General features: G+C 41.7%; 1 protein-coding gene across 1 annotated transcript in view; it reads right to left on the reverse strand.

Moving 5' to 3' along the window:
- LOC311232835 (zinc finger Y-chromosomal protein 1) overlaps positions 1-15,035 on the reverse strand; it is a 72,790-nt gene that overhangs the window by 10,479 nt on the left and 47,276 nt on the right. Inside the window, exons 5-6 of the mRNA XM_084319655.1 lie at positions 14,045-14,173; positions 2,137-2,271 (exon numbers count right to left, since the gene is read on the reverse strand). Of these exons, the coding sequence (XP_084175781.1) occupies positions 2,137-2,271; positions 14,045-14,173 (264 nt within the window). The remainder of the gene's footprint in view (positions 1-2,136; positions 2,272-14,044; positions 14,174-15,035) is intronic.

Genomic DNA, 15,035 nt, shown 5'->3' on the forward strand with positions numbered 1-15,035 from the left:
TCATCAATTTAGTCAACAAAATTAACACTGGAGGCAACTACCTAATGTGACCTGAGGATACTAGTAAAACATTTTGAAATATTCAATTGCAGATATAATGAATTGTTCTTTCTGGTAAATTAATCGTTTAGATTAATCGACTAATCGATAAAATAATCAACAGATTAGTCGATAACAAAATAATCGTTAGTGACAGCTGTTACAAAGGATCAGATTAAACCGAATATATATATTTATTTATTGATATATATTGCATAGTATTTGTATATCGTTTGATATCCCTTGTATATTCCTTGTACATATACACGGAATATCCCTTTAGTCCAGCCCATAATATTTCATTCTCCTATTGGACAGTGGTCCACCGGCGCCAGGGACCGGCCCCCGGAGCCAAGTTCAAAGTCACCGACACGACATGTCTGTACTTGCCCGGCCCTGCCCAGGGATACGGCGACAGAAATGAGAGTGGCACTATTTGTTCACCGTGCGTATAAATACGGCGCAGGTGAATGTAGAAGACCCTTAGCCCCTTACCTCCGTACCCTTCGTGCATTTTAGTATGTTACCGATAAGTTGAAGCCTCACCCACGATACAACGTGCGGTGAAGTATGGCCTGTTTGGCCTCAGAATAGAGCATCGAGACCGCGTGCGAATTAGTAACTGAATTGTCAGAGTTTGGCGCTATACCGTCGAGTGCGACATATTTCTATTGAGTCTTTAATAGTCTATTTGTGTATAGTGTATCGTGCGGTTAGAATTCTATAGTGACCAGCATCTCCAACGCTTTCTCGTATTAGCTAGAGTTCTTATCCAGGCTGGGCCGACCGCATGGCGCTTTCACCCGAGGAGACCTAGACGAGAAGCCTATGGACATGTACACTGGATTAATCTACCCGACGACTACATAGCCCTTTGCGGCTGGAATATATTTGCTTTGGTCCTATGATTTATGGAGCGGATAATCGCCGACGCCTGCACGTGTTGGATTTACCCCGAGAGGAGTCAAGTCGAGTCGGCGCTCAGAGAGCCTGAGGCCGCCTAGCTTTCTTCACTGTAGAGCTACAGTCTACCAGAGAACCAAGCTGTATTCGTCTGTGGATCAAGAGACTACTGCACTGGCTTCTGTACCTGAAGTCTCCCTAGTCATCGTTGACCAGACGTCCTACTACCGACAGATCTTCTACCCCCTTGCTGGCTTACAACCAGTGGGAACCCCTTCCAGTATCTCCCGCTATTACTAGTGTACCATAGATATAATTCCCTAAGATTCAGGTTGTATAATTACCTCCTGCGTAACCAGAGAATGGACATTCGTTATTGATTTGCCTACGCATACTCCTTTGCCTTACAAGTGCATTCAAAGAATAATGTAAAGTATCCTATGTACCTTTTGCTCCATTAAATACTTGATTAATACCTTTGACTGGAACCGATTTCATTGTGGGAAGTGTTCATCATATTCATATATCGTGTACTGTATGGCCAGTAATTAAAGTACATAAAGCGGTAGTGGTTTAATGATACCATACTTATCAATACAGTCAGGGAATTGTACCCCTCAGTTACAACAGCCGTAATTAAAACCTACATAATTAATGTGTTTTACAGTAAAACCTACATAATTCATGTTTTTATAGTAAAACATACAGCATCCATGCGTTTTATAGTAAAACCTACAGAATAACTGCATACTTTTTTTGCAAAGCTTATCTTTATACGTTATACTTATAGCACATGCATGAGCCTGGTCTCTTTTGAAAGATAACATTCTGAAGTTACTAATGCAAAAAAGGAAAATCTTTGAGTGCTAACGAAATAGAGTAACAGAGGTCTGAACTTGAGTACTCACATTTGTCTGGAGTGGTTGCAATATCCCCTCAAAAAATATAAAAAAAATAGATAGGAACGGATTTGGTAGAGTGAGGTGGCGTTCGAACGGCAACAAATAGACCTTTCGAACTGTAATTTATATGTTCGGCGGAAAATGCAGCCCCGAGCTGCTAGCCGCTCGCAAAGTGCAATGACTTTCATGCGGTCCCGCCCGCGGGCCCATCGGCCCGCAGAATACTGGCCATTGCGTGTTAAGAGGTTAAGGGGGACATTTTGCTAATCAAATGAATGCGTGAGGTACTAACCATAGGCGGCGGCCCAGGCCACGGGCATGAAGTCCTTGCTTAGAGACATGCTGTCGTATGAGCGGTCGTGAGCTACTGGCTCCTCCCCTCCGACCACCACCTCCATGTAAACCTCATCGGTCACCTTGGAGCCGCCTGCAGGAAAACAGACTCACAATCAGCTAGGGCTGTACCGAATGCTTCGAAGCTTCATTCATAATGTTGACATTCGAATTCTAAATCAACATTCGAATTTTTTATTTAAGCTGTAAGGTCCGCTTATAAGGGGACCCTGCTTTTCTTTATCATAAATCGATCAATAGAGACCGTATTAGATCCCCACGTGGGGTATCATTGGAAAGCCACTCATTGGCTACAACTAGGGGTGTAACGATGCATCGATTAATCGAAATGCATAGATTCTAATGTGTTAGAATCGATGCATCGATTTGAATATGTTAGAATCGATTATAATCTAAATGTATCAAATTTGTATTTTTTTTATATATAATTATTCTTATTTCTTTTTTTTAACCCTTTATTCGCCAATGACGTGTTCCCACGTCATTCTCCGCCATGCGTAATCTGCCAATGACGCCGTAAGGCGTCTTTGAGATCAATATTTAAAAAATCTGTGATGGCAATCATATTTTACCCACGGAGACTTGGGATCTCCTGTTGATCTCCTCTCAACTCTCCAACGGTTCAAGAGCGCCATCTGGTGGCCGATCGGCGGATCGCCCAAACAGGAAGTGACGCGCCGGAAGTGGTGCTCATCCATATTCGGTCCGGGCACTCGCTATCGTTAGCGGGACTCTAGCTCGACACACTGGACAGCGATCAGTTGCCAATAACTCGATAAACAACATGATTTGGACGTATATACTATTATACAACCTGGAAATGGATCGCATATATCAACATCCCATAATCGAGAACTTTCTGCTCCACGCTGACCACCCAACGGTCAGAGGAAGATGCAGTAAGTTTCAGCGTGTTTGATTATTATTAAACGTATAAACTGCTGTGATCCATGTATTGCCCATACTAAATAAATGATTTAACGTCGGCCACGGACTTATAAACCCCCCCCCCCCCCCCCTCTGGTCACCAGCAGATGATGAGGCAGGACGTTTAGGACCTTGTACAATTGAACGTTTTAATATGACATCAATCGGTATCAAACTACATTTGATGATGTAATATATGTATTTATAGCTATAACTCGCGTTCTGCAGAATGCTGCAGAAAACGATAAAAACATATTTATACTTTAGACCGTATTTTAGTATGAATATGTGAATGAAAAAGTAGAACGTTGCTACATCCTAAACGATAGATACTTGACGTTGAATGGGCCTTAGTAATGTCAATTTAGCAATACAATTTAAAAAGTTATAGCCCTGCAAAGAAGGGGAACATCTCCATAGACGTATAGTGGTGGCAGAGAGGGGATTAAGATCAGAATAATCCCTGGCAGATAAAGGGTTAATGTTTTTTTTTTGTGTGTATTGTTTTTATTTACCTATAGTCCATTCATGCTGAGTGAATCAGTTCCCCCAGCCACATTTGTGTATTCAAAATTTTAAAAATTAATCAAATTGAATCTTGGTCAAATGAAGAAATTTCATGATGCATTGATTGAATCGTTGCCTGAATAATCGTAATCGAAATTAATCGTTTTGAGGTCGCATCGTTACTAGGGATGGGTACCTTTCACATTTGAACCGATACCGGTACCGATACCGGTACCTGTGAATCGATACCGGTACCCAACGGTACTTTTTTTCGGTACTTTAGTCTCTAAAACTTGTATCTACCTACCTCAGTTGTAAAAAAAAAAAAAAAAAAAAATCCAAACTTCATATTTATTAAATAAATAATGTATTATTATTACTTTATTATTATTTACATCTTACTAATGTAAAGTATTTTACAACTGATTAAACAAACAAACAATCTACTCAGGGTATCTGCAGGTTTAGCCCAGTCAGATTTAATGCTTTTTAAGACTTTTTAATGCCACTCAGAATTAAATTTAATACCAATTTCACAATAACAAAATGACAAATCATGCAACAACACCAATTAGTTTAAGTTTAGGGACACATTGGTCCAAAGATGTTTATTAAAACATAACTTGGAAACTTAAAAATCTTGAACTTAAAGGAGTAACTGGGTTGGATGAATTTCAACAAAGGGGTGACCAAACATAAATAGCAAATATAGCTATACAAAATATACCAGGGGCCAAGCAGCAAGTGCAACAGCCACTGTCAGAACACATAACTATTACCACCCTCCCCAGGGTATCAAAAAAGTCAAACAACAAACAAGATTCTTGTGCCGGATCTCCTCTCTGGTAAACAAGAATACCCTGAAGACTCTAACAGGAGCACTCATTCAAGGGTACTACGACTATGCTTGCACCTCATGGTACCAAAGCACCTCAAAGGCCCTAAAAACAAGATTACAAACATCACAAAACAAACTGGTCAGACTACTGCTTAACCTCACTCCTAAAACCCACTTTACCCCTGCCCACATTCAAAACCGCTCTTAAAGAGCACCTACGGGAGGCTGCAATTAGAAACTGGGCACCGTAAATGTCCAAACCCCCCCCCCCTCCTAATGTACAGTCTCCTCCCCATCATATGTATATATTTTATGTTAGGATCTCTGGGTAACAGTACTGTATATTTGCATATTGTATATGTCACAATTGTAACACTACAGTACTATATACTAGGGGTGCACCGATATATCGGTCGGGTATCGGTATCGGCCGATAAGTGCCTTGTTGACTGCTCAAATGTGCCGATAGCAGTCGCCGATAAATACCCATCAATTTGTGTAGCGTCAAAAGGCAAAAAAAAAAAGTTCACTCGCGCGATCTACCTGCACAACGCCCGCCGTCCCCCACACACACACACAATCTACTGCATCAAAGTAACTACTTATGATTAACAAGGCATTCGTTTTGTGGCATTAGCGTTATATAGTTAGTGTTACACGGACAATAACATCAGCATATTATTATTACCCATAGCAGCAAGGCATTACTCCGAGTCCGTTCATTAGCTCGGTTCCATTCCGTTGCTCATTCCGTACCCAACTACACATTCTGCAATCTGTTAATAAAGTTTTCAACCAGACAAATGTATAGAAAGGCTTTGTTTTATTATAACATTTGTTGCAGTAAAATCATTATGTCTCATTTGGTCATGCGTGGAGCGCCGGTCGGCGGGCCGGGCAGCTAACGTAGCTACGTTATTAGCTATTAGATGCAAGACTAACGTTACTGGTGAAAATGTGATTTGCGTTGGAATACTCCTTTGTCAACTTGCTGTACTTTGCTTGCAGGTCTGCAGTCATTATTGCTGCATTATGAATAGCCGCAACTTTAGCCAAGGTAACGTTATGGCTAAACCTTTAACAATAGTTAACGCTAGCTTTCGGTTAGCTGTTCAATGCTATTAATAACACAACTCCCCGTCAACACCCTCTCTCGGGAAGATGGCATATTTACCCGAAGATAGCAGTAAACAAGGCATTACTCCGTTAGTACGTTCATAGCTCGGTTCCATTCCGTTGCTCATTCCGTACCCAACTACACATTCTGCAATCTGTTAATAAAGTTTTCAACCAGACAAATGTATAGAAAGGCTTTGTTTTATTATAACATTTGTTGCAGTAAAATCATTATGTCTCATTTGGTCATGCGTGGAGCGCCGGTCGGCGGGCCGGGCAGCTAACGTAGCTAAGTGTGTTCTGCTCTCGCAAACAGAATGCCCGGAAGTAGAACAATTTATAAACGCTTGCCGATTGGTGGTAAGGACAGCAGGAGGTGGGTGCTAGCGGTCACCGGTGTGGCGTAATTGGCCGAATCGACTGTCAATCAAAATGGTTCCATTGCATTGGTTGAAAGCTCTGGTTGAGAGAATAGTATCCTGCTGCAGGCCGCAAGAATGGTTCCATTGCATTGGTTGAAAGCTCTGGTTGAGAAAATAGTATCCCTCTGCAGGCCGCAAGACGATACTGGGAGAGAGATAGTGATACCATAAACATATTTCTTGATGTTTCCTTTTTTTAAGTAAGTAAAGAGGCCTACAAATACAAACATACACATACAAATATACAGTAGTTTCATTAAAAAAAAAAAAAAAATTTACAAATACTTATATACAAATATACAAATATCGGTATCGGCCGATAGTGTTAGTTGAACAATCGGTATCGGCGGCCAATTTTCATATCGGTGCATCCCTACTATATACCTGTATGTCATGTATGTCCCTATGCCATAAATGTCATGATGTCATGTATGTTGAGTATGTCATAAATGTCATGTCACTATGAATTGAAAATGGGAGACCCTGATGTAAACAAGACACACGTCTTTCTCTGGTCTGCATCCCCTTAACAATTGTGTGTATTGAGCCGTACTGTATTGTACCCATTCTGCAATCTGTTAAATAAAGTTTTCATTCATTCATCCAGTTGTTTTGTTTTTGTGGTTTGGTTGAATGAATGAATACTTTGTGCCCTAACCCTAACCCATCAACTACCTCTCATTTGTTTACTTTGTCAAGTAAAACCACTAAAACTCATAAGCACAAAGAGACAATGGAATATGGTATACATTCTCTCTCTCTCTCTGATTGATTGAAAACTTTATTTAACAGATTGCAGAATGGGTACAATACAGTACGGCTCAATACACACAATTGTTATGGGGATGCAGACCAGAGAAAGACGTTGTCTTGTTTACATCAGGGTCCCCCATTTTCAATTCATAGTGACATTTATGACACTCAACATACATGACATTTATGGCATAGGGACATACAGGTATATAGTGCTGTACTGTTACATTTGTGACATATACAATATGCAAATATACAGTACTGTTACCCATAGATCCTAACATACATGGGAGGATACTGTAGGTCATTAGGAGGGGGTGGGTGGGAGGAAAAAATACATAGTGGGTGAAGCTCTCATCGAACATAAACACAAACGTGTCCTTGTTTACATCCGTGAATAGATTATTTTCAAGTTAAGACCTCAGCTTCAAGCTTTGGCGTGGAGCCGAATGTTATCCGGACTTCTGTTGGTGCAAATGTTATAGTCCTACCTGATGGCGCAGCTGGTGTGGAGGCAGGTGGGGCCGAAAATAAATGCGAAATAGTAGTTTGCAGGCGGTTTTTGCAGAGGTAACATGCTTAGCGCTCAGCATGTGCGACGCGACTGCTATTTTTTTTGTTGCAGCGGGGCTCGTAATGGTCTTTGACTGGGACCAACCATCGCGCAAACAGTGGATTGTCGAGCCAGTTCTCGTTAAATTGGCACTTTCCCATTTTAACGAGTGCAAATGCTAAACTAAACTAAACTAAATGTAACGTTAGCGTTATCGCTTCGCATTGCTAACGTTAGCTAGAGCCGTTGCTGAAATGGTTCCCCGGCCCAACACAACTCCTTGTTGGTTCCGCCCCATTCCAGTCTGCGTGATTCTACAACACGGTCAATGAAAAGTCAAACTTTATCTCCTGTTAACCGTTTTCCCCCAGATTTCATAATAAAACATAAGATGACATGGCATTTTATCTTTCCTTTCTATGGCATTTTTAAGACCTCTGAAAATGGATTTAAGACATTTTAAGACAAACTAAGGCCTTAATTATTGATAAACAAATTTAAGACCTTTTAAGACTTTTTAAGGATCCGCGGACACCCTGCTACTACTCTGCTGCTGATTGAGTATTCTAGCAGTTATTTTTGCTCCACCCCCGCTTTGGAGAAGAGTGACGCGACCCGCTCTGCGGTGTGTGTGGCTTGTTTACCGACGTCACATCCTCTACTCTTCTGTGAGTTGTGCCGGCTTGCACTGTAGCCCTAGGAGCTAACGTTATGTCCGACGGTTAGCTTAGCTAACGTCAGCTTAAGAATGTCAAATGGGTTACAAATATGTGAAACTATGGAAGGAGTAAGCCGACCACTAAAAATAAAACTCACCGTGGCAGCGCGAGCACATAGCAAAAGAACGTTTGGAGATAGTGGTGTTTCAAGAGACTGGCTACAGTAATATGATGCTGGGCTGTAGTGATCAGTTGTTCTGTGTGGCGCAAGTATGTAAAAAAGAAAAACAGAAACAACACGTTTGTTATCTGTAGTAAATAAATGAAGCTGGAATCCATTTGTGACCATGAACAGAGCCAGTGTCCCGGATTCAATCTCCTCTCAAAAGACGCTCTGTGGCTAGGCTAACAGCCATGTCAGACAGAGCAGATGTGGAAACTGAGCTACACTTTCTAACAACCTGCCCACTACCAAGATAGATATCAGAGACATATACTCCCCAGTCCCCATGAATTGCAAACACCCAAAGAGAGTTTGAAAACATGTATTGTGCCTTAACGTGCGGTTCCGTTTTTGCGGTCAACAAAACGTGACGTCATCGGATTTTTATTTTTTTTTGCGCATAGTACCGAAAGTTGGCACCGGTGGATCTCACGTGAATTGATACTCGGTAGTACCGACGTGTTTCGGTAGGTACGTTTAAAAGTACCGAATTCGGTACCCATCCCTAATCGTTACACCCCTAGCTACAACCCTGTCCAAAGATCTTTGCCTGTAGACTAGACCCACCACATCATAATTAGGCTGTATAATGCTAGACTAGACCCACCACATCATAATTAGGCTGTATAATGCTAGACTAGACCCTCCCTGTCACAAAATAATGTCCTAACAGGTGTTCTAACCTCAGATAGCCCAAGAGTTAACAAAGATAGGACTTTCGCCATAGATCTAACCATTATATTGTTTACATTGCCTTTTTTTATTCTATTTTTATTTTTACTTCTCCACTGTACTATAATTCTATAACCTGTACCATATCTTCTACTACCTGTACCTCCCCTCCCCCCTCCTGATATGATGCCTGAATTTCCACAAGGGGATCAATAAAGGAATATCTTATCTTATTATTTATTTTAGTTGAATTATGATTATTTCACTGTATTAACCTGTTCCAGCCGTGGAATATTTTCGCCTAAAATATATACCTAGGTAAATGGAATATTGCTCCACTTCTACAAGGCTATTTGCATATTCTTGGGACATCTATGGACCTCAGGGAATGTATTCACAGTGTCAGAAATATTGTGTCTATTACTAGGCTTGCTTAAATTGTGATGAAACAGAGAATATGAATTATGATTTTTCTTTGCATCTTTGACAGTGAATAACACCATGCTAATAATGACCAAACATTAAAAACGGCCACTGATCTCGTTCAGTACCCTCTTGAGATCATGTGTAAAAAGAAAAATCGAAGGAAATTAATAAAGGGAAGATGATTAAACCGAAGGTTCTGTAGATACAGTACTGAATTCTCCCATCCGGACCAAATTCAATTTGAAATATTATTATAGAATATAATGCTTATAAATTACCTTATTATAGCCAATTCGCACATTTATATATATATATATATATATTATCTTTCAAATGCCTGAGTTCAATTTGGATTTAGTATCACCAGGCATGCATAAGAACAGATAATGAAATCTACTGTACTTTAAAATTTTCCCCACAGTGCAACCGTTTTGAAACTAATTTCAGATCTAATTGTTCCTACATGTTAACAATAAGGAAGAGAAACTAACTGTTTAAAAATGTGTCAAAAACATTACCTTTTGTGGCTTATTATCCCGAATAATAACAGTTATTGAAATAATTCATACAGAGCTCTGAACCTTGAACCCCATATAATCTTCCAGGAAGTGTAGTTCGGAAAAATGCCAAAGCTGATCGACAGCTATGCATGTCCTCTACAAAATGGCAGCAAAAAGACTACAATTCCCACGGTTCAAAATTTCCAAAATGGTCGCCCTCGCGACTAGACATCACCAAATCGAAAAGTTAAATCTATCTAATGGCACTTTTAACCTATTGCTAAACTAACATATTGATGATAATATACATTCTACATGCTTTTGTGAAGTGTTAGTGATGTTAATACTTGAATACGTTTGATATTAAAATCGCAACTTTTATGCAACACTCTTTAAATATTGATTTATGACCAGATGCCATTTTGGGACCGGTACCGGTCCCGTCGGGTGGAACAGGTTAAAATGTTTGGTTAAGTCATTGAACGCCAAAAACAAGTATACTAGTTTTTGCCTCCCATGCGTTCACCGCCAAAAACGAGTATACTCTTTTTCTTTATTATTTTTTATTATACTAAACAGTCAGTGTGATCCTGGTACCTCTGAGTGAATTTGAATTGAAATGACAATCGAATCCCGATAGGTGGCAGTATCGCCTACCTTTTGTACTGGGCTAGTTTACTGTGGGGGGGGGGGGTTGCTCACTCACTGCTGGGCACAGTAGTAGCCACTAGCCTGCGAACTGCCTATGCAATGGCGAGCAAACTATTGGAGATTATTATGAAAAGGTCAAAACGATCACACTTATGGATGATAAGGTGCGTTTCCACCAGACTATGATGTTGGACTATGTTGGACCAAGCACTACTGGTCAAATGTCAATCAATCAATCAGATTTATTTATAAAGCACATTTCACATGATGCGTGTCAACCAAAGTGCTGTACAGAGGGTAGATACACAAGATACATATAGACAACAATCACAACAGGGCATGAGTCAGTGAACGGGAAAGGCTAGTAGGTAGAAGTGGGTTTTGAGCCTCGATTTGAAGGCATCTATCGAGGGGGCGAGCCTAATGGAGGTGGGGATGCTGTTCCACAGTTCAGGGGCTGCGATAGCAAAGGCACGGCCCCCCCCTGAGCTTGAGGTTAGACCTCCGGACTGTCAGGAGCCTCTGATCGGCTGACCTGAGGGACCTGGTGTTGGAATAGGGGGATAGGAGGTCTGAGATGTAGGAGGGGGTGTGACCATTAAGGGCTTTAAAAACAAATAGGAGAACCTTAAAATCTATCCTGTAGCGTACTGGGAGCCAATGAAGGGAGGCAAGGACAGGGGTGATGTGGTCTCTCTTGCGGGTTCCGGTCAACAGTCTGGCAGCAGCGTTTTGTACCAGTTTGTAAGCGGGACAGGGAAGACTGGTTAATGCCTATATAGAGGGAGTTGCAGTAGTCTAATCTAGATGAAATGAAGGCGTGGATGACTCTCTGAAGGTCTGCAGGGGAGAGAAGGGCTTTGAGTTTGGCAATGGTGCGTAGTTGGAAAAAACATGCCTTTACCACTGAGTTCACTTGTCTGTCAAATTTTTATTGTGGATCAAAAATGACACCTAGGTTCTTGACATACGGCTTGACCAGGGAGGACAGGTTGCCAAGGCTGTTGGTAAGGGTGGTGACAGCGTCTGGGGGACCGAAGAGGATTCTTTCGCATTTGTTTTGATTTAGTTGTAGAATGTTTTGTGCCATCCAACATTTAACATCATCCAGGCAGGATATGAGACTGTTAAGTAGAGACTGGTTGTTGGGTTTCAGGGAAACGTAAAGCTGTGTGTCGTCAGCATAACAGTGAAAAGAGATGTTGTGCTTCTGAATGATTGGACCAAGGGGTATCATGTAAAGGGAGAACAGGATCGGGCCAAAGATGGACCCTTGCGGGACGCCACAGGAGAGGGAGGTTGAGGGGGAGGAGCAGTTGGCGATGTTGACAGCAAAGCTTCTATTTGTGAGATAGGAGGAGAACCATACTAGTGCAGTGTCACTGACACCAACCCCATGTTGGAGACGGTCTAATAAAATGGTGTGATTAACAGTGTCGAAAGCTGCACTGAGGTCAAGCAGCATTAAAACAGAGCAGTCACGGTTGTCAGCGGCGAGGAGTAGGTCATTTGACACTTTAAGGAGGGCTGATTCTGTGCTATGGCCAGTCCTGAACCCTGACTGAAATGTCTCCAGGATGCTGTTCTGGTGCAGGTAGGGAGACAATTGGCACAGAACAACCTTTTCGAGTATTTTTGACAGAAAAGGAAGCTTGGAGATGGGCCTGTAATTACTGTGCAGGGTGGGTTCAAGGTTTGGTTTTTTCAATAGGGGCTGGACTACTGCATGTTTAAAGCAGGATGGAACAGTACCAGTTGCCAGGGAGCTGTTAATAATGGAGAGGAACAGTGTCAAGGGGGCAGGTCGCAGGTTTCATGGAGGAAACTATCTCTGTGAGGATGAGTAGACTGATGGGCTGAAAGCAGGTCATTGTGGATGAGCAGACCAGAGGGACAGCTAAGTTACATATGGGGGGTGAGATGTTCCTTCTGATATCTTCAACTTTGGTGGTGAAGAAATTTGAGAATTCCTCACACTTAGCTGGGGACACATCCAGGCAGGTGCTGGGGGGGGGGGGGCTAATGAGAGTTGATGGTAGTGAACAGGGTCCTGGGGTTGTGGGAGTTGTTGATGAGGTCAGAAAAATATGTGATTCTCGCCGCTTTAACCGCTAGCTGGTAGTTAATGCGATTGTCCCTAAGCATTTCAAGTGAAACTTGAAGTTTGTCACGTTTCCACTTCCGCTCTGCCTTCCTATACTCTTTTCTCTGGGCTCTGGTGTTATCATTGAGCCAGGGCTGCCCTTTAGGCTTAGGTTTTTTCTGTCTAAGGGGGGCTACAGAGTCTAGAGTGGAGAGGCAGGTGGTGTTGAAAAGGGATGTAAGCTCTTCAGTGCTAAAATCGACCGATGAAGAAACCTATTCGGCTCCGTGATATAGTCTGGCCCGAGCAGATATAGACGTTGAAGTAGACGGATAAAGGCATATGTATTGATCCTGTTCTGATTCAAGACACGTTTGGACTCGACGTGAGAAATGGAGTACATCTAAAACAAAGGTAACGTCTTTTTGTATGTGTACTTTACCGAAACTCCATTATAAAACATGCGTTTACATGATCGCTGCTTCGGTTAAACGACCCGCCCCCCCCCCGGCTTTGTGAAGAAACAAAGCCATGTGTTTACCTTTGACCTGGAAATAATGTGTCTCATGCAAGCAAAAAACATGATTTACGCATACCCGCAGAAAACGTTCTGTAACTCGCGTTCCAGGAAATCAGGTTGGATTTTAGTGAAACGAGGCAATGTTTATATTGGAATTGTGAACGAACAAATGTAGAAACAAACAATTTTTGTACATGTTGTACTACAAATGGTGTCTGTCAAATGAGCCATACTATTGTCTCCATAGCATAATATAGAATATACAATAGCTCCGCAAAGATCATGAAATATCGCAAAAACAGTCACGAAAAGCTGGCCCAGAGACAGCAGGGATGGGGGTACAGGTACACGCTGGCGATGAGTTAAGATACCACAGTTATGTTGTGGATGTAAATTAACGTGTGCTTGCTTATGTAGAAACAATACATAAGATAAGATAACGAGACATTTTCATTATTAACGTCTGGCAAGTATGGTTATGATTTTTAGTATTTAATCTTTATGTATGGTGATGACAAGTATATTAGTGATGCACGATATATCGGCCGATATGGCAGTTTTTTTTACACATCGGTATCGGTCCGATATCAAGATAGGGCCGATATGGACCGATATATAATTTTTACATGTTTACATAGTTTCAAAATATCAGTAATTTCTGAAAATAAGTTACAAAGGTAAAAAAAGAAATGCGTTTTGGAAAATAGCTCTTTATTTGATTATCATAAAAAAGTGTTTTATATACAGAGATATCGACATCGGTAAATATCGGTATCGGCCAGAACAGCAATATTAATATCCGTTATCGGTATCGGCACATCGGTGCATCACTAGAGTATATTGTTAACTTAGACCCCCCCCCCTGGCTGATGAAAGTCATACTGTCATATACCGTATACCGGGGTGTGATGTCAGAAAGGTATGAACTGGTATGAAAAAAATTTATACCGCCCAAGCCTAACAGGGACCTGGCTGTTTTGGAGTTGAATGACTCACTGTGGTTCCCTTGGTTGTGGTGGGAGTCGCCTACAGACATGTAGACCATCTTCTCTCTGAGGGTCTGGCCTGAAGACTCAGTCAACGCCACACTCTCCGTGTCCCCGTCGCTGATGTCCACCGACTCTCCTGGAACACGCAACGCACTCAGTCAACGTGCAACATACTAAGTCAACGTGCAACATACTCAGTCAACATGCAACATACTCAGTCAACACACAACATACTCAGTCAACACGCAACATACTCAGTCAACATACTCAGTCAACATGCAACATACTCAGTCAACACACAACATACAGTCAACATGCAACATACTCAGTCAACACGCAACAATCATACTCAGTCAACACGCAACATACTCAGTCAACACGCAACATACCCAGTCAACATGCAACATACAGTCAACATGCAACATACTCAGTCAACACGCAACATACCCAGTCAACACGCAACATACCCAGTCAACATGCAACATACAGTCAACACATGCAACATACTTAGTCAACACGCAACATACACAGTCACCCCACAATATACTAAGTCAACACGCAATATACTCAAACACGCAACATACTCAGTCAACAGGCAACATACTCAGTCAACAGGCAATATACTAAGTCAACACGCAATATACTCAAACACGCAACACACTCAGTCAACACTAGGGATGCACGATAATTATCGGGCCGATAATTATCGGGCCCATATCAGCAATTATGACGTCATCCCGATAAACCCGATAACGTTATTGATAGCTCCGATAATATAATATATTTTTTGGTAAAAGAAAATGCGGTGTGGGTGAATTGGGATGAAGGGCGTTTGTTTTTACTGTAGGCTCCTCCCGTTTTGCCAGTACTGTGGTACGACTGATAGCGTGTGGTTTAGGAAGAGGGCGTTTTACACAAATCCAGCGCTCCCTTTCTTGGCTGTGACGTAGCCACGTAAGTTTCAGAAGCAGCGCGTATGTAAACAAAGATGGCGTCAG

This window comes from Notolepis coatsorum (genome assembly GCF_963971535.1).
Source record: "Notolepis coatsorum genome assembly, chromosome: 8".
Classification (NCBI taxonomy): domain Eukaryota; kingdom Metazoa; phylum Chordata; class Actinopteri; order Aulopiformes; family Paralepididae; genus Notolepis; species Notolepis coatsorum.